The 24,466-nt window shown below is 40.7% G+C and overlaps 1 protein-coding gene across 1 annotated transcript in view; it reads right to left on the bottom strand.

Moving 5' to 3' along the window:
• The window catches only part of EPYC (epiphycan), a 28,769-nt gene extending 16,790 nt beyond the window's left edge, over positions 1-11,979 (bottom strand). The window contains exon 1 of the mRNA XM_073331070.2: positions 11,812-11,979. Within this exon, the coding sequence (XP_073187171.1) occupies positions 11,812-11,979 (168 nt within the window). The remainder of the gene's footprint in view (positions 1-11,811) is intronic.
• Positions 11,980-24,466: the final 12,487 nt, after the last annotated feature.

Below are 24,466 nucleotides of genomic sequence, written 5' to 3'. Positions count from 1 at the left end.
TCTGTAGTTCTCTGCAATTCCTTTCTTATTTTAAGAAAGTGAAGAATTTTACAAAGAAATTGCAGAGGGCCAAAGTATGTGGGTTTTTTTGTTTCTATACGCATTTGTTTTTCTTTGTTAAATACTGTGATTCTTTACATTGTTACAAAGCTCCTGTGCCTTGCATAACATACCCCAACATAAGCAAACAGTGTATAAATATATCCCTTTATGCACACAGAGAAAACATTAAGGTTGCACACTTATACCCTTAAAGGTAAGCAAAGGACAAACTTAAGGCTGCACATGTAACCTCAACTCTGTTCCTTTGTGTATACACGTTATGACTGAATATTTAACCACATGGTCAAACTATTTCTCAAGGAATATAATATAACACCGTGAAATCTTTTAAGCTCAGATACCCACATAGCATCTTGTAATTATCCCCCTTGTCTATTTACACAGTATGTACTAAATTTTCGTAAGTGACAACTTAATTTGGATGCCCAACTTGGTATGCCTAAAAGGAAGTGCTGAGCACCGACTTCTGAAAATTAAGCCTCTTTCAGGCATGTCGAGTTGAGCACTTAAAATTACTAGCCACCTTTGAAATTGTAGGTCTATATCTTAGATAACTTAAGATCTGGTTTTCAGAAGTGCTGAGCACTCCCAGCTCAGACTGACTTTGGTTTGAATTGTAGGTGCTCAACACTTCTTAAAATTAGTCTCTAGTTAGACTTTCTGTATAACACTTCATCTCAGGTATGAAATTTACTAATGTTGGGCCTGATCCAAATCCCATTAAAATCAATGGGATTTTTTCTATTGAAATCAGCTGGCTTTGGAAAAGCCCTGTAGTCAGTACCAATGTTCTATAGACTTTCTCTTCTACCAGCATTCCAGCTTTCTTTAGATGCTATTTATGGAATGAGGCACTCAAAACCAATTTTCATATGCCCATATGCACAGTATAGCATTTTGTAGCAGAGAGTAAAACCATGAGAGAGTATTTTTTATAACATAAATTAATGTATTAGCTTTTTGCTGATTTACTTTACATTATTTTTGTGATATTTATGAACTTTATGGTGAGGCACAAAACAGAGCAAATACCCCTGAACAGAAATGAGTGATGAAACACTAACTGAAAGCAAATGAGTTTTGGGGAGGCATTTAAAGGAAGAGAGGTGTTGGATCATATTAAAGAAGTCCTATATTAAAATCACAAATAAGTTTGATTCCCCATAGTTTAAATTCCAGGGTATTACTAATTAAGAGGTCTCTTGGTTTTTGGGACTGTTTCTCTCCCTATATGTGTGAAACTTGCAAGCTGCTAATTGCATTAGTACATTCTAAGACAGAGTCTGTTCTCAAAGCAATTCACAGAGAGAGAGACTCAAAGCAATACTCTAACAACAGAGACAGCACCCAGAGACTCCCCACCCTTTTGTTGTATTAACAATTGTGATTAAAATAGAGATAGAGGATGGATGCTTGGTGTGGATAATAACTGAATGATCAGGGAGGTGCCAGCCTAAGAATCCAATGTCCATCTGCTGAAGAAGGCGTCAAGTGGAAATAACCAGAGACCCCCGGAGGGCAGACTGGAATCCACCCAACAGCCTCAAGAATGGGAGAACCAAAGAACAAAATAACAAGATCTAGCAGCACGGAGCCGTCAGGAATGTGTTATCTGCTGACTGATTCAGCAACAGCATGATGAAACAATTCCCATAGACTGGCTTAGGAAGAAATTCCTATAAAAATGGACTCTAGAAAGTGAGAACTTTGGGGTCTGATTCTGCAAACCAACTTCCAGGAGCATCAGATGTGCATCTCACAAGGCTCCCTCCTCATATCCAGACCACCTGGCCAGTGGCTTGGCATGAGCAACTCTAAGGCTGGTAACTATGATAACAACCTTGCAGAACCTGTGTGTGTGTGTATGAATGAATGTGTGAATAAATATGAGATTGAATGGAATGTTATAGCTATAACTAACTGCTTACTATGATTCTTTCTGTATTCACAATAAATGTGGTATTTTGTCGTTTCCCCCTTTAATAAGATCCTGCTGATTTTTATTTTATTGGTATAACAGAGGGAGATTTGCATGGTACAGAAGATGGCAGCTACCATACAAGAAAATGCCTAGCAATTTAAGATGTTTATTACAGAAGTAGCCTGAGCCTAGTTTCTTTCTTTGTTCCTCTTTATCTTAAAATCTATAACCCAGAGAGACAGCAGCAAATAGCATGTTAAAGTAACATTTCTTTAGATGGCAAGTTCTTCAGGACAGGCACACTGTTAATGTCATATGTATAGCTCTGTGCAAACAAAATTAGTTGTATTGTGATTCTTCAGAAGCTAACATCTGTGGAAGCTGTCCATGGAAACTTAGGAAGGTTCCTGGGTTCTTCCACTGAATCTCTTATGGGAAGCAGGAACACTCCATCCATTCATCTTTGGCCACTGAATTGCAAATAGGTACCCTGAAGCACCTCTTTCCAAAGACAAGAGTCTGTGGGTTGCATGCTGATCTCAGACATGCTGGTATAAATCTTGAGTAATCACTGATTCTACTGGTATGACATTTACTTACCACTTCTGTTGTACTTGTACCAGAATTTTGAATGATCCATTGATTGAAATGGAGAGTCACTAGATTTACACTGATACCAATTAAATCAAATACTGACTCTAACTCCATCCAGCCTGATTACCAATTTCATTTGCCGTTTCAGGTGCCCTAGTTTCTGGTCCTGATGTTTTGTTTAGAAAAGTATTAGGCGGGTGAAATAAGTCAGCCTTCAGCATCTCTTTTGGTTGGACCAAAGCTAGAAACTCACTGGTAACAATAGTGCTGTATAAAGCTGTACTGGGCCAGTTTTGATACTTAGATCTGGCCTCTTTGCAGCTCAGGAGGTGCAAAGGAGTGGAAAGGCAGATAATTCATGGTCAGAGTGGAACTCCCTGCTCATGCAAGTCATGGTCATAGATTTTTAAGATCAAAAGGGACCATTATGATCATTTTGTGCCAGCTCAAGGTCCTGTGCATGCCACTTTCCACATTTGATAGAGGGGTCATATGGGGGCAGGGAATAGGCATACTGATCTGCTACCCACATGCTTTAGGGCAGAATTTGAATTCAGTTTTTCCACGATTTCTATCAATTACTTACAGTTGCAGATTTGCAGTCATGTGACTCCCTGACAAAGCTCATGGATATTAAAGGATAGATATTTTTTGGAAGTGCAAGTGGATGAAGGCAATCATGAATAACTGAACAAATCTGAGAGTTGCAGTTAAACCTTGGTGTGAACACTTACTACCAGTGCTGCCTAGTGCTCAGGCCAGCATTTGGGAGATGTCGTCTTTCCAGATGTTCCCCTTTCTCACTAAAGCTTCACCTGGTGGTGGACCTCTGTCCTTTCAGAGGCTCAGCCCTCTGCCCATGTCACATGTTCAAGTTCACCCTTTTGGGGGTATACAAAGTCCAACAATGTGGAAGTCTTCTGAAGTCAGCAAGGGCTTTGGAGAGTCCCCCTTGGGTCAGTGTCTTCCTCAGATAGGTTCTTCACTGAGGGATAGACATCTGTTATAATCCACTCTTTAAAGCTTGGTAGGGGAGCTTGGGCCCATCCTCTCCACCAAGCTCCAATCCAGGATCCAGTCATAGGCAGCTAAACCCTACAGTTTGGGGTGCTTTATAGCTGCCTCCCTATATCACTTCCTACCACTGCCTGCTCTTCCCACAGGGTAAAGTAAATAACAGAACACTGAGATAAAGTTTCTGACCTTCAAAAGTCACCAGTCCCTTCTTTGCAAGTTGGTCAGATCAGTATCAGCAGGGCTGAGGCAGCAAGAGTACTTGCTTCCCGGGAGAGGAGGTCAGGTCACCTCCCTGTCTGCCACTGAGCTAATTTGCTTCCCTTTTTAAGCTCTTCCTCCAGCCTGTGAAGGCTTTGTAACGGGGGTAGGTCTGAGTCACCCAGGCCCAGAGCAGCTCCTTAACCCCTCCTCCAGTGTGGGGTTTGTATACCTCCATCACAGTTGAGCTACATAAGAAGCTAATAGAAAGCAGGAGATTTCCAGTGTTAAGATAAAGGACAAATGGTGTCTTGTGAAAGCTTTAATTCCCATATTGATTATTTCCCGGCTCCATGTTAGCTTCATCAAATGGAAAGTCTTAAAAAAGCATATCATGCTCATGAAAGGGGTTGGATTGTCAGCCTGAGGCCTTGTCTACGCTACGGGGGTAGCCGATCTAAGTTACACAACTCCAGCTATATGAATAACGTAGCTGGAGTCGATGCAGCTTAGGTTGACTTACTGTGATGTCTACACTGCACTGGGTCAATGGGTGACACTGTCCCATCAACTTACCTTAAACTTCTCATTCCAGTGGAGTACTGGAGTTGACGGGAGAGCGATCTGCACTAGACCTGCTAAATCAAACCCCAGTGCATCGATCACTGCAGCATCGATCCCTGGTAAGTGTAGATGTAGCTCACACACCTCCTGGGTGTGGTGTTCTGTCCCATCTAGTGGCACTGAGACCACTTAGAGAGACAGATTAATGAGTCTGCTCTACAGTCTCAGCTAACAGCCATATGGCTTTTAGCTCATGCAGAAAAGGCTCATATATTTAGCTCCAGAGGTCCCAGGTTCAATCCTGCCCACCGACGACTGGGGTCTGTCAGCGTTACATAGCAATACACTGAAGTCTTCTATTTTATCTCAAGAAAGTAGCAGCAGTACAAGCTTCCTCACGCTACCCTGATAATGCACCTCAGCCTTCACTTGTAGGGGTGAGTTAATAGCTTCATCTTCACTTCTATTCAGCCCTCACCTTCTCAGATGAGATGGCACACCTGTTGGCAAATTGCAGGTAGATTTTTGTAGTCATATGTGCGTGTACACTAACACCACACATTTGTTTTGTGTGGGCAGCTGAGAAATAATAACTTTAACTTTATCAAAGTTCAAGCCAATGAGTATGTGATAAAATAGTATGCAGACAATTACCAGTCTTCTGAGCCATCCTCTGTGTAGGCTCTTATTCCCCAGTTTTGACTATTAAGGCCCTAAAATTAAGACACCCCTTAAAATGCAATACATGGACAATTACTAACAAAGCTTTTTTGTAATGTATTGCAAACCTAGGGTTGTACTCTGAGTTAAAAAGTCTCTCAAAACCTATGTTTTAAAGAAGATAAAGAAATTCTGACATTTTAAGCCTGTGGCATTTTTTACCCCCTATGTGTGTATGATAACACACACATGCTAAATAATGATATTTATTTAGATGAAGAATTGCAGAATATTCAGATTAAGAGTTTTGTTAGTTACACTTCAGTAATTTAAAATTGTGGATAGTGAATGAGTTTAGATAAGGTTACATTTAAGCCAAAGCTTTGCCTGACGTGAGTGGTGTTCTTCCAATTCTCTTTTTACATGGAATTGCTGATGTAACTGATGACAGGACAAAGACAACATGTGCTGGATGATTTTAGGTAAAATACGTAAACCTATAATGACAAGAAGCCCACTTTACTGGGAAATCCCAAAGGCAGGGTGACACAGAAGTAGAATGATATGGAAATTGAATAAATAGCAAAAGTTGTGTAAATTGAAGATTGCACATGCATATTACCTAAAACAAATGATTAATGTGCTTAATGTTGATTGGAGAAAGGTTAAGTAATGCACGATGAGGAAATATATAAAAAGGTCCAAGTGATAAAGACCCAAACTGGGCAAGCACCAGGCCAGAAACTGAAGGAACAGGACTGAAGGACCAGATCTGAGGCAGTGACTACCATCATGAGGTACAGGAGACCTTCCCAGAGCCCAGGAATGTGGTAACTTGGGCCCTCTACCAAGTCCATCTTATCTCTTTGTCTGGCATAAGCATATGGACAGACATTATAACAAATCTGTCTGAAATTGTATAAAATAAGGTCAAAATTAATTAAGCCTAAATTGGATGGATTTGTGACTCAGTTTCCCACCTTGCACTCCCAATACCAGTCACAGGATATTGTGTTGTTTTAACCCTTTTCCTGCCATCATCTCCCTAACCCAATTTCTTCACTTGTCTTGACCTGGCCTCATCTCTGTCCATTCTCTTAAACTTGCTACTGTTTCCTTAGCTCCTATCATCTAGCATAGCCATCTTGTATCTCATTTTCCCCATCTCAGTTGAAAATATTTTACTTCCATCTCAATATCTCTTAGGCTACATCTACACTACAAGCTGGGGTGTGATTCCTAGCTCATGCAGCATACTCTTGCTGGAGCCCATTGAGCTAGCACAAGTGTAAATAGCCCTGGTAGCATGAGCAGCAGTAGTGGTGATATGGCTTAGTGGGGCCGCGTACATACTCGCCTGAACCCCATGGGTACGTACTTGTCATGGCCTATGTTACCACAGCTACACTACTATTTATGTTTGTGCTACCTCTCAAGCTTGTACAAGTAACTCTACAAGAGCGGGGGATCACACCCCTAGTTCATAGTGTAGATGTAGTCTTAATTTGTCCTTCTGCTATAAAGCAGCTTTGTCTGCTGTAAGGAAGAGAGGTTAGTCATGTTTAAATATATTCTGTAATCAGACTGTGCTAGGATTTTCTTTTGAGTTTACTAGCTGAAATATGCATAAATCAGTCTCCAGTTTTCAATATTGTCTTATATGCTGTTCAAATCCAGTTTTCATTTAAGAGATTTAGTGTAAGCCCTCTTTGAATGAAAGTCTCTGAACCCCTGAATCAGTGATCATTTTACTCATATGAGTAGTGCCTTTGACAATCTGGTCTTTTGATTATACCAATTTTGGGGAAGAAAATATTACTTTGTATATGTTTTTTATAGAACCTAGTTCAAGGAAGCCCCAAGACTGATTGGGACCCTCTGGTTGCTACTATAATATAAATAATCATTAATAAAAACTATTATGAGGAAAAGATGTGGTATTTCAACATATTTAAACTATGATTGTCTGTCAGTTTCAGAAGATAAACCCTATTAAAGTTTCAAGGCTGCCTTTTAAATCACTCCTTCCTAGCCTCATTCTGTCAGGACCTCAGCATTTCTTCCTGGTTCTTGCATTTATTTTCTTTTTCCTGTTGTCTGTGGGTTAACGCTAGTCTGTTTACAAACACCACATAAATTTCTAAATGGAATTACCTCTTTTCTTTTCTTAAGGCTCTCCGACAATAAATTTCCTTCAGTTGGAAAGCCATAGTAGAACTTGCAGGTCTCAAGGCAATGGTGCTAGAAGCAACTTTGGGTTTCATAGCCAAAATTTAGCCTTCCCTATTATACTGCTTCCTAGTTAGGATTAAGGATTGAGTACATTTCTCCTAAATAATACACAACCTCAGCTATCTTGCCCTTTCTAACATCCATATACTGTGTTTCCCACCACACTTAGAATACCAGACGAACACATTGAAGGAGATGAAGTTAGGTCCGTTATCCACATACAGTGGGAAGGGACTTCAGGGGCTCACTGGCAGTATCCTTGCAGCCTGTTAACTCTACAGACCTTAAAGTTGCACTAACAAATCAGAGGCTTCACAGGAGATCCCTTCAACAACCACCAGCTAGGTGACATAATTCACAGAAAATAGTCCATGGAGTCTATAAAAATACCAGTATTCATTTCTTTTCACTGGAATACAAAGATTCCCCAAGGAAAGAATCTCTAAAACAGAAGACACAGAAATGAACCCCTAGACCTGTATCCCAAGCACAAAATTTAAAGGAAATATACTCTCCTCAGAATCAGAGGAAATAAATTGATAGGATCTTTAAGGCCATCTTTGCCTCTAGTAGGCTGCTTAAGTTACCCAACCAGACCTCTTCTCTGAGCTCCCTTACCTTGTTGGCCAGATTTATTTATTTTTAAGTAATTTTTTTTAAAGTGCCCACAACTCCCACCATGATCTCTTCCACTAATTATAGCTGCTGTTTTCCTCACCTACCTCCGAAATGGTTTCCTTCTCACACCTTCCTACCAATACCTCTCTTCAGGCTCACTCATCCCGATACATCCTACCAACAAACCCCAAAGGGCAGAGGGAAAGTTAGGGACTAAGTTTCTCAAGCATTCAGTTCCGAGAACACACTCATATAACTTCACTTTATTGCAAGATCATCTGCTTATGCTCCTTCCAGCAGCTTCACATCAGTGGACCCTTGCAAGTCTAGAAAAAGTGACAAGCTCTTTATTTGGGCTCATGTTCAAGATAAATGTCTAAGGGTTGTCATTTTCCACATCTATTAATTCAGTGCTGAGATGGTGCTCACTTCACAGACAACATGATCTCCAGTGTGAAGAGATGGACTTCCATAAAAGAATATCAAGTGCACTCTCTCTCTTTTTAAATAAAATGGACCTGAATTTTCTCTCATCCACTGTTTATCACTGACCTATATGGTGAATGAACTCAGACTTTCAATTTATTTCTTTTCCCAGTCTGCAGAAATATAACTGAACTTGGTGCTTGCATATTTGAATACCCAGGTATAATACCTGTTGGGTAAAATTTTGAAGAGCACTTAACTGACTTCGGTGTCTAGGTCCCACTGAAATTTAATGGGATGTTGGTGTGTAAATCAGGCACTTTGAAAAAATTACCCTTCATCTACAGGCAAACAGGCTGTTCTAATAAAGTTAATTCAAGTTCACAGGTCACTTGACTTTAAAGTCCTTAATGCAAGAGGTAGAGTAATTGTCTACACTACCTTAAGGATCTAAGGCTTGATCTAAAGCCCACTGAAGTGAATGGAAGTGTGTCAGGACCCTAAAGAGCAGCCATCCATAAATGGGATAGACTGTATTTCTATAGCTAGCCTGAGTTTTTGCACTATCACTCATCACTTCATATCAATACCTATAATCTGTGCCTTGCATGAATCATTTCTGTTAAACAGAGCCCTTTATGTAGCTCAGATCTATAAGTACAATTGGATTCCATGTCAGATAGGAGACATAGGAGTGATGGAATGAGTAGATAAATTACATTTTAATTGCTACAAACAAAATGTATGACCACAATTTTTAAATTTAGGTTCCTAGGCACCTAAATCCATATTTAAACACCTACTTTATAGTGGCTTGATTTTCAAAAATGCTGAGCACTCAGAACTCTCATTGACTTCAGGGAACTATGAGTTCCTTGACTTGTTCAGGATGGGACATGGAAGGAGTAATGAGATGGAACTAAGCAAAGGAAATTTTTGGCTAGATAGCTGGAAAATGTTCTTACCAGGAGGTCTTTTAAACTACAAAACCTTCCAAGTGTTGTGATGGATGATGCATCACAAAAGGAATTAAAAATGACTGAATGAGCTGCTCAGTAATAGGAGACAATCCTGTCTCAGGAGAGAGATTGATTAAACAATTTAATAGGGCTTTTCCATCTCTGATTTCTTTCCTATTGAAGGGCTCTCACCCCTCCCATTTATTACTTTCATAGGGAAGTGGAGGGAAATTGAGATGGAGAGAGACTTCTTCTCTTTGGTTGGTGGGAGCAAAGATTGGGCTGAGAACCCCGCCAGTGCTTAATTTGTAATGAAAGAGGTGCCAGGCAAGCTCCAGCACAAATTAAGCACAGATTAGGTAGCCGGAGAGTGATGGCTGCTGGCCGGGCACCCAGCTCTGAAGGCAGTGCTGCTGCCAGCAGCAGTGCAGAAGTAAGGGTGGCGATACACCGTATCCTGCTACCCTTATTTCTGCACTGCTATTGATGGCAGTGCTGACTTGAGAGCTTGGCAGCTGGAGAGCAGTGGCTGCTGTCTGGGAGCCCAGAGATGCCAGGGCTATGAACAACCAAGCCTAGAGGTGCTGGAGCTCAGTCAGACAAACCCCGGTACAAATTAAGCACTGAACCCTGCACTTCTGTTTAGCAGGAAGTGAGCAACAAAAGGCTAGCCCCATTTCGATCCTTAATTGTTGGAATTTGGTAAAGAGAGTCACTCCATGTTTTGGTGAGATGGGAGCTTACTGGGCAACTCTCAAAAAGAATAGATTTATTAGATTCACCACTAACATTCGGTGGTGTAATATATTTACTGATTTAATTAGGACATCACAAAGGAAGAGAAGCAGGTGGAAAATTAAGTATGAGAAGCCCTACAGTAGTGGTGTATGTTCCTTTTCTTCCCCAGATGGCAGCAAGGCATAGGTATCCCATACTAATCAACATCAAATATATTCAGCTGACATGCAGCTGTGGCTTTCAGTGAGTGGAGGTAAATTTCCCAGGGAAGACATGCAGGAAACACAAGTGTGGGGAGAGCTGGGTGTCTGCAAATGGGGGCTGTGCATTGGGGAGATAGACTAAGGTGAGTTATCTCTGTAGGGAAGAGTCAGCCACCTTTTCACCATGACTGTGTTGTCTCTGGAGCAGGGAAGGAAGATGGTCATTAGCAGGCTGTTTGCAAACATCTCTGAGAGCAACCAGCTCATTGTGGGTCTTGTATTTTGGGAACATTTTAAACCCATTTCAAACACTTTTGAATAAAGCCTGATCTCTGGCTTAGCAGAAATCTTCCTCCCTATTTTAAAAGGAACAGTACAGTTCCCCTGCACTACATCAGTGAGCTCATGAAAGTGTTTATGATCTTAGGGCCAGATTCTCTGCTAGTATTCAGCATTAATTTCAATGAAACTATGCTAATTTACACCATCTGACTCTGGCCTACTTACTTTTTTTTAGTAAGTTGTCCTTTGACTGTTGATTGCTGGGAAATGTTTATTATATAGTTACAAGTTACTGTCCTCAATCATGAAACACTAAAACAATAACCACTCCTATAAACCTATATAATTCTGTTAGGTAATGAGCACCAAAACTTTGTGGGGTGGGGACTGCGCCTTGATGCAATCTTGCACATTCCAATGACCCTGAGAACTGTGAGGGTAAGAACTTTTACTCCTGGCAGGGCCGTCCAAACTAAGCACGTCAAAGGGTGGGGACCAGACAGGGATGGCGGAGCTTTGTTTGTGCCCTAATCAGCATCTGATGGCATAGGAAGGATTCAGATTCAGAACCCCCAACATATAATATTTAATAAAAGTCTTGTTTTTATTATCTAAATCTAACATTATTTAACATTCTTTTATTCTTCATATTTTCTTAGCACTCAGTGCTGACTCAGGCAAACCCCCATTGTCTCTTTGGGAGTTTGCCTAAATCCTTACAGCAGGAGTGGACTATAATCTGTTTAATCATTTTCTCTTTGTCTTTTCTCCTTAATTATCTTTCTTCCCTTCTCTCTTTTCTCTTTTTCCCCTTTCCTTCCCTCCTCCTTTCCTTTGTCTCTGTGCCAGAAGTTATAGAAAGAACTTATGGGCTGAAATACCTGTATCCCGTGTAATCATTGTTCCATAATGCAATCTCAGGAAACAGCCTTGCTCTATCCCACTTTATGGGGAGCTGTGGATGTTTCTTCTATCCCAACTTTCTCCATTTCTCGCTTTTGTCCCACCAACATAGTGGCACCACCATGAGAGCCTCCAACATGTATCAGAGCCAAGTGAGGAGAGCTAAGGGAAACAGAGGCTATTGGCTATAATCTCAAGGATTAGCTCAAAAAAATTCAGGGGCACAATTTGGACCACATGTGAAGATGGGGAGAAATCATGTGTTAAATATGGTATATTAAATTACACAGAAAACTGTTGAGTCAACTCTAGGCAATAGCCCCCACACTGATTGACCTGTCTCAATGATGAATAGTTAAAAAAAATCCTAAATAACCACTGCATTTATGCATTGTACTTTTTGGAAAAGCAAAATAAGTGAAGTTCAGATTACCTCTGCCTGGTCCACGGGGAGGTTTTCATTGTAGTCATAAAGATTATCCAAGTCTTCCAATGCTACGTCATAGGTTTCAGAGTCATAAGTTAAGGTATCTATTGTAGGAGCAGCCACAATGGCCTCAAAGATAAAAAGTCCCAGAAAAATATTTGCAAATGTCTTCATTGTTCAATTATTTCTAAATGGAAACATAATATGCATAAATACATAATTGCAAATCACCTGCAAAATTTCAATCTTATACAAGCAGGATATGCAATTTGGCAAGAATTCTGAAGGCTAAGGAGCTTTTTAAAAAATTCCAGGATCATTGATTGAAAGTATTTATTAATTGATTATTATGTTATTGTGAAGATACCTTATGATTTCATTTGAATCAGGATCATTCAGTCAGATCCACTGCCGGTATATATCAGCATAGCTCTGCAGACTTCACTGAGCATGTGCTGATTTACAACAGCTTAGGATCTGGCCCACTGATTTTCACGTGTATCAGGAGAGCATTAACAGAGAATTTCTTGACAAAACTCGCCTCTATGAGAATAGCTCTGAAAAGCTGAAAGTGGAATACATTTTGACTCTCATAACATTGGCCCTTTCAATTCCACCATAAAATGACTTTGAGAAGCTAATCAAGGGCCAAATTAGTAGACTTTTTATACATCACAGTAACCATGATTGACCTTTCAAAATATCCAGCAACAGAATTTTATATTTCCCCTACAAACCCAACAAGAGTAGAACCTTTTTTCCACAATTCCGGTAGTACCTTATTTCAAGTACTTTTACTCTGTTTACCAATATGTTGAACTATGGCATTTCAACTAGTTGGAAGGCAAGATATATTTTAAAAATATCCCTTCTGCAGATTTCCAACTGAAAAAAATAAAAGCAGTTATGTCCCCCCCCCCACTACTTAAAGGAATGGTATGCTCCATTTTTTCTTACCCACTCGCTCCAATGAGCAGTGGTGGTGTGACATAGTCACCTCTTCTCCCCAGCTAGAATATCGAACACGTGAAATTGATTTAAATGTTCCATATTTTAATAAACAGTAGAAAATCCAAAATAGGATTGAATATTAACATTCCTTCTCTCTCATGCTGAAGTGATCCATTCACTGTTATCTAAAATATCCACATGTAGGGCTCTATTTATCATTCCTTATTCAATCCTTTACTTACCTATAGCTATGATTGATTTCAACAGGAGTATTGACAGTAATAATTGATGAATAGGTCCAATAAGGACTAATAAACCGTACTCCCTATGATGCTAAGTACAATCCTCAGTTGTATTATGGTATTTTATTATTTCATTTATAAATTCTAGCTGCTTAAACTACCCAGTGTATGAAAGATAAGAAATTCATGAGAGCCTTTCCTTTTGAGGTTGCATACTTTGAGCAACAGAGTGAACTTCAGCTACTTGAAAGAAGGTCTTTATGAAGCAGGTTTAGGCACGAGGATATGAAATTCCAGTGGGGATGATGAACAGCACAAGGCACTCATTTTTCCTTCCAGTGCTTTTTCAAACAATTTTTTTATCTGCTTCTGGGAAAACCTAGAGACAGCTTAGCTAGTCTTTGAGCAAGTCTTAATTGAATGGCAGCTTTTCAGTGGTGTCTTACAAGATTATTAAAGTTGTTTTTTTTTTTTTTTTTACAAATAATTCTATTGCAGATCCTTCAAATATAAGAAGAATACATTCGTTACGGCCCTCACTCAGTTCTGTAGTCCCAGGTTTTTTAAATGTTTGGTGCTGGTTTAATAACCAAAGTAAACATGAAATAATTTGTTTTTCTTTGTCTTTATTTTCTCTTCCCTATTTTTGTCAGGATTGTTACTGGCCTCATTTTATGGTTGGCTTGATTCTGGCATTCATCCCCAAAGGTCCAACAATAAAGTATACTGTGTATTATCACTAACGTATCAGGCATAGGTTTCTTTTTGCCTTGTGTAAACTTTTCCAAGCCATTCCTGTATATCAATATTACATGTAATTAATCATTTAAGAATTGTTTGTTTTCTTTATGTTCAAATAATTTTAAAACCATTTTTACATTTCCTAGATATAAAAGTTTAAATGTATGAGTTTTTAAAGACTTTATCTCACGTAACAAATATCAGCAACAAAATAAGTAATCAGTTATCTTCTCACCTCCATTAAACTGTATCTCTATAACTGTTACTGTAGTACCTGGACCGGCTTGCAAAGTTTGTGTCTCTTTACTTTTTTTAAGCATCAGATATTGGAACACACTGTAATTATATTGGCATCTACTGTAGCTGTCAGTTCAAATATTTTGTTGAAGATCATGTACACCTTTCACAGGAAGGAACTAAGAAATGTTTAAAGAAGAAAAATAAAGTAAATAACATCAGTAATCTACCTCATTTGAATTAGTATTTTCCATTATAGAATAAAACAAATATAAAAAAAATATTTCCATCTTTAAGAATCCAATTTACCAATCAAGTAAAGAAGTAGTAAAACTTACCTTTGGCTTCCACTTTCTCAAATGGCACAGAATTACTCAGAATGCAGAGCCAGTGGTATTTGACCCTGACCAATGGCAGTGGGATTTTGGACCTGTGGGAGGGTGGTACAATTCTTACCCTCAAGTGAAGACCTCATTCTGAGAAGGTTTTTGGTCTTGATATTAATTTTGCTGAATCAAATTGAAGTGAAGTCAAACAAAGGTAGTATTGTAAGCAAGTACAGTTTACTTCAGAAGTTACAGAGCATGTTACAAAAAAAAAAATCCATCAATGTGCCTCAAATTTCAGGAGCAGAAAAAGAGACTTTTAATTTTAGAATCCATTCATTATAAGTTCTGCAATAAAAGAAAAAGTAAAATACTTGCATTCTATGTATTACAACTATGCAAGGATGTACTGGATGCTTTATACAGTGAAACAAATGGAAACAAAGACTTAGAACAACAAGGTTTTTTACATTTAGAAGAATTTGTCTTTATTACTATTTAATATTCAGATATAGATATTAAGTAAAAAATATATGTAATTACAGGATATCCCTGATGGTAAAAGAAAATGTAATTTAGATGTAACAAAATCCAGGATAATATCTACATACTTTTAAAAGGTATTTGTATTGATTTTAACTTTGGGTCAAATCCTGATTTATATTACACCTGTATGATTTATTCCAGATTCAGTTGAGTTATTCTGGATTTACAATGATTTAACTGAGAGCTGAATGTGGCCCTTTATTACGAAGTGGAAAACATGTTTTGGCTAAGCCATTTAAAACATTCAAAAAGTAACACATAGCCAAGCAAACACTATGAGTCCCATTGAATTGGGGATGCATATTTTCCCTTGCTGTAAGTGGAAGATCCTAACAAACTGGATTAAATATTAAATAGTTCTCCCTGCAAGTAATATTTCTTTTTGGGGTCAGCATACCTGACAGTGTGAACTGAATTTGAGCCTAGTATAGATACTGTGCATTCAGATGTACTGCTTAATATTTTCTTCTTACATTTCACTGAGCACTCTTGCAGCAATATCCTTAGAAAGCGCCTCATCCAAGTATTCTTTTCTCAGTCTTTGGGAAATAGCTCTTGTTTAAATGATGAGGGTTCCTGTCTCATGATAATATCCCCTCTCTTCAATTGCCCTTTTGTTTTAAAGAACGTTCATTCTGCTCTGCTTCTCTCTGAAGGTAGGTCTTAACTAAGAGAACAGGGTATTTGTCATTTCATTTTCCTGGGTCTCCTCCCATTATATCAATAGCTTCCTCCATTAGACAATTGGGATAGTGAATGCTGAAGTAGGCCCACTCTACAAATACTGTTTCTACAAATAATTCCATCTCTTTGCTCTTGAATCAAGCAATACTGGCCTCAAGCCTAAGGGATCACACTTGGGCTCTGAGAGGGGTGAGCTGATTTCATTTTGAGCATTTACCACTTGGCCTCAAAGCAAGCGGTTGTACCTTTCACGCACTGTGCAGCAAAATGAGTGAGCACCATCCTGAGCAATCTAGTGCTGATTTTCTACCTCCAATGGTTATACAAGTGTTTTTTTACCTGCTGATTGGGTACTAGGGTGACCTATGCTCTATCTTTACATTAAAATTTATTTTGAAGTGATTTATTCATTCATGTATTTGTGTATTTAAAGGATTTTCTCTATTTCAGTTCACTTTCCATATGTCTTTTTCCTTTACAGAATTATTCTTTCCAGACAGGCACTCTGTTCAATGGCTGAATTTCAGTTACACAGAAGGCCCTGATCCTTCACATTTGGTGAGCCTGTCTAAGGCAGGTAACTGTCTAAGGTAAGCTCATCATAAAGGGAGATCCATGATTCTAATACTCCTCACAAAGTAAGGCTGATTTAGACATACTGTAGTCTAGGACCTGTGACTTGTTATATCTGTAGGAGTGGTACTTCGGTGATTTGCAGTTATCAGGACAAACACAATTTAAATCCCCCTGGTTGCAGGCCTCAGCTTAACTAATTTTTGTTGCTTTTGTGGACTCCTCCCAGACTACAACATGCTTTATTGACTATACAGCAATACATTCACTCTCAAACATTATATTATTATTATTTTAGTAGCCTCTGGAAGGCCCAACTGAGATCAGAGCCCCATTGTGCTAGGCACTGTGAAAATTCATGGTAAAAGACATTCTCTGCCCCCCTCCCCCCAAATGCTTTCAGACTAAACAGATAGAAAAAAGGAAGTATTGTTAGTCTCATTTTACAGATGGGGAACCAAGGCATATAGAGATTAAGTGATGTACTCATAGTCACTCAGGAAGTCTGTAGATGAGCCAGAAATTGATCCCAGATCTCTGACTCCCTAGCTGACACTTAGTGTTGCAGCCTGTTATCACAGAGGATCATGAAATGGGTTACTGGCTAGCATACATTTTTAATCTATTTTTCCATATACAGTATGTAATTAACAGGGCTTTCTTGTGTTAAAGAACCACGTTACTTTGCCTTATAAACTTTGCCAATCACTTGCCAGTCTTGCTCTCACATGTACTAATTTAGGGCTTGGTTCACAGCCCATCTGAAGTCAATTTAGGGATTCTTATTCCCTTCATTTGTTTTCGGATCAAGGCCTTAGATGCAACTACACGCAGCTGTAGTTTATGGCCTAACACATTACTATCTAACATGCGTTTCTGATATCTAATAGCTGACAAAGTTAAATGAGTTAGTTTATTTACTTGTTTTGCTGAAGTTTTTGTTTGCATTTCAGCTTTATTGGAGATGGAAAGGCCTCTGACTGAGAACTTGAATTCAGTCCCAAAGCTTTAGTGTCATCTAGCTGTTCCACAATGTTCAGCATGTGCAGCTGTCAACATCCATTTGATTAGGGGGTGGTTGTTGTTTTTTGCTTTGTTTTCTTTTGGGATCATAGACTTCAGATCTAAAAACTTTGCAGCTTAGAAACAAGGTATTATTTTACAGTAAAAGCTGAAAATTAGGTCAGTCTCTAAAAGAGATACGTTATGTCTTTCCCATTAACAAGGGCCAGATCCTACAGTCCTTATGTGACCGTTAGGGTCCAAGGCTGCCACCCTTTCTCATGTGACATAAGTAAGTGTTCAGCATAATAAGGGCGGAATGGAGCCCCAGGTGAGGGGTTGCTTTGATTTCATCAGGATTATTCACATGAATAAGGAAGAACTAATTGGCAAAGCTAAGACTGCACGATCTTCCCCTAGATCCTACATCATATAGCAAAAGCAGTAAAAGATCCATAAAACAGGAGAACAATAAGCTTAAGGCCGCATTGTCCCCTGCATAGAACTAAACTATATGTAGGAGAGGAATTCCATTTGTCTGGCCTCTGTTGAAAAAGCTGGGGGTTCCCCTGCACATTGACAATATGGGCTATGTCTACACAGGGATTGAAAATACCTGCAGCTGGGCTCAGGATCCAGGGCTGAAAAATCACCATGTGGACTCCTGGGCTTGGGCTGAAGCCCCAAATCCTGCGAAGTTGGAGGGTCCCAGAGCTTGGGCTCCAGCCTGAGCCCAAACATCTACACAGCAATTTTTAGCCCTGCAGCCCAAGCCTCACGAGCCCATCGGCTGACCCGGGCCAGCTGCAGCCGTGCCAAGAGTCTTTATCCATGTGTAGATGTACCCCCTGGATCCCCTCACACTCTCACAGATCTTGTTGGGGATTCACCAGAGGCAAAGGGTGCCACCTATTCTTAATCAGGCCATTGTTGTAAGTGTGTCATAATGGAAATGCTAACACTTTTGTTTCGTCATTTTAAATTTGATTCCTAAATTTGTTCTCTAGGCAGACACTTGACATCCATAGATCCAGGCAAGGAGCTACCTCTTTTTTTTTTTTCTTTTTTTTTTTTTAACAGAAAGAGCTAGTTTGATTGCATTAAGAGACTTTATATAGTATGTAGTACTTTTTGCATGTAGGAGAAAAGAATTAATGGCTGAAGTGGTAATACTACTTGTATTGCACCACATTATTGCTTTACACATACACCTTTCCTTCTATAAATGCTTGCACTCTTTTTCTTAAGTGTCTATAAATAACTCCAACTGTAACCTATTTATTTTGGATGTCTGATTTTTCTGGTGGCACACACATCCTTTATTAATTAAAGCTAATGTCCTTGAGGAATTCCTCCTCTTTCAATTGAATTTTAATACGGGGGAAAGAGTTGAAAGTAAAATGAATCAATTGAAGTTACAAAATTCCAAATCAATGTATTTCATGTTGGAAAGTACTAGTTCTTTTGCAGCTGTAAACTCCCCTGGTTAACAGATATAAAGTTCCACTGGTTGCATCTGGATTTTTAAGAAATGATCATCTCTTAATTCACTAAATAATAACGGCACTCAGCTGTAGTATAGTGCTTTTCATCCATAGATTGCAAAAATCTTTACAAGGGAGGGTGAGTATCATTACAAATAAGGTTATTGATGTGACATGAGTTGCCCCAGATTAAACAGCAGATCTGTGACAAATCCAGGTCTCTTTAGAATCATAGAATATCTGGATTGGAAGGGACCTCAGGAGGTCATCTAGTCCAACCCCCTCCTCAAAGCAGGACCAATCCCCAACTAAATCATCCCAGACAGCGCTTTGTCAAGCCTGACCTTAAAAACCCCTGAGGAAGGAGATTTTACCACCTCCCTAGGTAACCCATTCCGGTGCTTCACCACCCTCCTAGTGAAAAAGTTTTTCCTAATATCCAACCTAAACCTCCCCCACTGCAACTTGAGACCACTACTCCTTGTTCTGTCATCTGGTACCACTGAGAATAGTCTAGAACCATCCTCTCTGGAATCACCTCTCAGGTAGTTGAAAGCAGCTATCAAATCCCCCCTCATTCCTCTCTTCCGCAGACTAAACAATCCCAGTTCCCTCAGCCTCTCCTCATAAGTCATGTGTTCCAGATCCCTAATAATTTTTGTTGCCCTTTGCTGGACTCTTTCCAATTTATCCACATCCTTCTTGTAGTGTGGGGCCCAAAACTGGACACAGTACTCCAGATGAGGCCTCACCAATGTCGAATAGAGGGGGATGATCACGTCCCTCGATCTGCTCGTTATGCCCCTACTTATACATCCCAAAATGCCATTGGCCTTCTTGGCAACAAGGGTACACTGCTGACTCATATCCAGCTTCTCGTCCACTGTCACCCCTAGGTCCTTTTCTGCAGAACTGCTGCCTAGCCTCTTGGTCCCTAGTCTGTAGCTGTGCATTAGGATCTTCCGTCCTAAGTGCAGGACCCTGCACTTATCCTTATTGAACCTCATCAGATTTCTTTTGGCCCAATCCGCCAATTTGTCTAGGTCCCTCTGTATCTTATCCCTGCCCTCCAGCGTATCTACCACTCCTCCCAGTTTAGTATCATCCGCAAATTTGCTGAGAGTGCAATCCACACCATCCTCCAGATCATTTATGAAGATATTGAACAAAACCGGCCCCAGGACCGACCCCTGGGGCACTCCACTTGACACCGGCTGCCAACTAGACATGGAGCCATTGATCACTACCCGTTGAGCCCGACAATCTAGCCAACTTTCTACCCACCTTATAGTGCATTCATCCAGCACATACTTCTTTAACTTGCTGACAAGAATACTGTGGGAGACCGTGTCAAAAGCTTTGCTAAAGTCAAGATACAATACATCCACTGCTTTCCCTTCATCCACAGAACCAGTAATCTCATCATAGAAGGCAATTAGATTAGTCAGGCATGACCTTCCCTTGGTGAATCCATGCTGGCTGTTCATGATCACTTTCCTCTCATATAAGTGCTTCAGGATTGATTCTTTGAGGACCTGCTCCATGATTTTTCTGGGGACTGAAGTGAGGCTGACTGGCCTGTAGTTCCCAGGATCCTCCTTCTTCCCTTTTTTAAAGATTGTCACTACATTAGCCTTTTTCCAGTCATCCGGGACTTCCCCCGTTCGCCACGAGTTTTCAAAGATAATGGCCAATGGCTCTGCAATCACAGCCGCCAGTTCCTTTAGCACTCTCGGATGCAACTCGTCCGGCCCCATGGACTTGTGCATGTCCAGCTTTTCTAAATAGTCCCTAACCACCTCTTTCTCCACAGAGGGCTGGCCATCTATTCCCCATGTTGTGATGCCCAGCGCAGCAGTCTGGGAGCTGACCTTGTTCGTGAAGACAGAGGCAAAAAAAGCATTGAGTACATTAGCTTTTTCCACATCCTCTGTCACTAGGTTGCTTCCCTCATTCATTAAGGGGCCCACACTTTCCTTGGCTTTCTTCTTGTTGCCAACATACCTGAAGAAACCCTTCTTGTTACTCTTAACATCTCTCGCTAGCTGCAGCTCCAGGTGCGATTTGGCCCTCCTAATTTCATTCCTACATGCCCGAGCAATATTTTTATACTCTTCCCTGGTCATATGTCCAACCTTCCACTTCTTGTAAGCTTCTTTTTTATGCTTAAGATCTGCTAGGATTTTACTGTTAAGCCAAGCTGGTCGTCTGCCATATTTACTATTCTTTCGACACATCGGGATGGTTTGTCCCTGTAACCTCAACAGGGATTCCTTGAAATACAGCCAGCTCTCCTGGACTCCTTTCCCCTTCATGTTAGTCCCCCAGGGGATCCTACCCATCCGTTCCCTGAGGGAGTCGAAGTCTGCTTTCCTGAAGTCCAGGGTCCATATCCTGCTGCTTACCTTTCTTCCCTGTGTCAGGATCCTGAACTCAACCAACTCATGGTCACTGCCTCCCAGATTCCCATCCACTTTTGCTTCCCCTACTAATTCTTCCTGGTTTGTGAGCAGCAGGTCAAGAAAAGCTCCCCCCCCAGTTGGCTCCTCTAGCACTTGCACCAGGAAATTGTCCCCTACGCTTTCCAAAAACTTCCTGGATTGTCTATGCACTGCTGTATTGCTCTCCCAGCAGATATCAGGACAATTAAAGTCACCCATGAGAACCAGGGCATGCGATCTAGTAGCTTCCGCGAGCTGCCGGAAGAAAGCCTCATCCACCTCATTCCCCTGGTCCGGTGGTCTATAGCAGACTCCCACCACTACATCACTCCTGTTGCTCACACTTCTAAACTTAATCCAGAGACACTCAGGTTTTTCTGCAGTTTCGTACCGGAGCTCTGAGCAGTCATACTGCTCCCTTACATACAGTGCTACTATCCCACCTTTTCTGCCCTGCCTGTCCTTCCTGAACAGTTTATAACCATCCATGACAGTACTCCAGTCATGTGAGTTATCCCACCAAGTCTCTGTTATTCCAATCACGTCATAATTCCTTGACATCACCAGGACCTCTAGTTCTCCCTGCTTGTTTCCAAGGCTTTGTGCATTCGTATAAAAGCACTTGAGATAACCTGCTGATCGCCCCTCATTCTCAGTATGAGGCAGGAGCCCTCCCCTCACAGACATTCCTGCCTGTGCTTCCTCCTGGTATCCCGCTTTCCCACTTACCTCAGGGCTTTGGTCTCCTTCCCCCTGTGAACCTAGTTTAAAGCCCTCCTCACTAGGTTAGCCAGCCTGCTCGCAAAGATGCTCTTCCCTCTCTTCGTAAGGTGGAGCCCGTCTCTGCCTAGCACTCCTCCTTCGTGGAACACCATCCCATGGTCAAAGAATCCAAAGCCTTCTCTCCAACACCACCTGCGTAGCCATTCGTTGACTTCCACGATTCGACGGTCCCTACCCAGGCCTTTTCCTTCCACGGGGAGGATGGACGAGAACACCACTTGCGCCTCAAACTCCTTTATCCTTCTTCCCAGAGCCACGTAGTCCGCAGTGATCCGCTCAAGGTCATTCTTGGCAGTATCATTGGTGCCCACGTGGAGAAGCAGGAAGGGGTAGTGATCCGAGGGCTTGATGAGTCTCGGCAGTCTCTCCGTCACATCGTGAATCTTAGCTCCCGGCAAGCAGCAGACTTCTCGGTTTTCCCGGTCAGGGCGGCAGATAGATGACTCAGTCCCCCGGAGTAGAGAGTCCCCGACCACCACCACCCGCCTCCTTCTCTTGGGAGTGGTGGTCATGGAACCCCCCATCTCAGGACAGCGCATCTCATGCCTTCCAACCAGCGGAGTCTCCTTCTGCTTTCTCCCCCCAGACATATCATCTGGTCCACTCTCCGCAATGGTACCTGTGGAGAGAACATGAAAGCGGTTAGTTACCTGTTACCTGAGAGTGGTTAGTTACATAGTTATGGGGATTCCCCAAGTGTCATGAGAGGAATTGTGGGTAGGTAGCCTATGCAAATTAGCCTATGTATGGTATCACTTTTGCCCTTTCATCAATAGGAGTCGAGCTCTTTCGCCTCTAGAACTTATGGAAGGAGCATGATTTAATAGGAAAGCCTCAGAACTTAGAATCCTATTAGCTGGGTTCTGTTTTGAGTTCTGCCACTATCTTTCTGTGTGACCTAGGGCAAATCACTTAGCTTCGCTGGACCTCAGTTTCCTTAGTTACAATATGAGAATAATAACACACCTTTTGTGAAATGCTTTGAGATATATACACTAGGTATTGTTACCATTGTTCGCTAATTGTGAGATCTCAGTCTTTAAAAACACTGGCTTTTCGGGGTTCTCAAGCTGGTCTACGAAGGTTCCTGGGATTTAATATATTCCAGGGTGGAGGCTTGAATCATAAATGCTTGCATCTACTGAACTTAGGACTTGTGATATTGCAATCCTGAATCTTCAGTATTGCATTCAACTTATTTGGAAATTCTTAAGACTCATAATCAAGGTTTGTTAAAAAGTAAACTTAGGCAAGCAATATGAAAAATGTGAACAAAATCAAATAGCTCTCTGTCTATAGCTATTTGATTTTGTTTTTTCATATTGCTTTTCATATTTTATATATGGGGGAGGGAGAGAGGAGGAGGAAGTGGGCGGGAATGGATGCCTCTCAGATGGCACACTGCAGAGATGCTACAGAATCCACAGAACCTGCTTCTGAAATCCCCAATCCTTGCTCTAAACTTTGGGTCTGATCCACTGCCCATTGACTTTAATGGTCCTTAGATCAGGCCTATTAGCATGGAAGAGTTAAAGAGATCCTGCTTAATCCTCTTCCATCTTCAAGTCCCTTCAAACTCTGTCTTCACAAGGAACCAATAAGTGAAATCCCTCAATCTGTGGTGTTCTTGCGGTTTTTTGTTGTTTTTTTCTGTGCATGTCCAGGCAGATGGAAAAACTAGCCAGATTGTCAATATAAGTTAATGATGGGCAAACCATATGACATTTTTAGCTGTTAGCCTTGAATAAGCATCTGAAAGTTCACAGGGTATAAATTCAAACTATCCAAACCTCTAGTATCTGCTGAAACTTCTGAAGAATCTTTCAGTGATACCCTTTTACATGAGATTTCTGCTACCCCTTCTTTTCATTTGGGTCAGAGGTCTCCCTAAGAGCACCCTTTCTTTGAGATTTTGTCACCTCTAGTTCTGGACTCTGTCAGAATCTGGGAATTCAAAGCTACATAAAACTTTTTTTTTTAAGTTGGGAGAAGAAAGTTAGAAGCACTGTTTGGTATGTCAAAAATAAGGCTTGGTTCTTGCTTTGGCATAGTTTGAAGAGGTGTTTAACTTTATCAGAACTTCTTCAGCAATGCCTAATATATATCTGGCGGGAGTGGGAGGGGGGCATTTCTGAAGAACTTACAGTAGAAGACACAGAAATCTTCTAGGATCAAATCCTTCAGTCCTTACTCAGAAATCCCATAAAGCCCGATGGCCTAAGTAATAGCTGCTGGATCTGATTCTTCTTGGCTTATATTTCATTCACATTACAGACTCCCATTCTTTTAAAACCAAATTTACGTTTGAAAAGGTATAATTTGCCACAGTTTTGAGAGAGGGGAAAGGAATATATGATCTTTCTTTAATCATAGCTGAACATAAGGTAGCTCTGCTGAGTATGCAAACATGTGGTGTGGCAGAATGTTTCTTTATTAACTTTTAGAGTTATGGCCTGTAGTTCCTGCCCAGCTTGTGGATTGGTGTTAGACCCTCTCAGGAAAATGCAGTTCCTGGCCACAGAGATGGAAAACTTTAGTTTAGAATTTTCTTGCTTAGCTAAACAAATACAGTTCAGATGTGAGTTATTGTATTCTTCACTGAAAGAACTATAAAGTTTCAGTTGGGATGTAGTAATAAACCAGAAGCAGGA

Source organism: Lepidochelys kempii, chromosome 1 (assembly GCF_965140285.1).
Source record: "Lepidochelys kempii isolate rLepKem1 chromosome 1, rLepKem1.hap1, whole genome shotgun sequence".
Classification (NCBI taxonomy): Eukaryota; Metazoa; Chordata; order Testudines; family Cheloniidae; genus Lepidochelys; species Lepidochelys kempii.
Note: the sequence above shows the minus strand (reverse complement) of the source record. Positions and strands in the feature narration are given on the sequence as shown.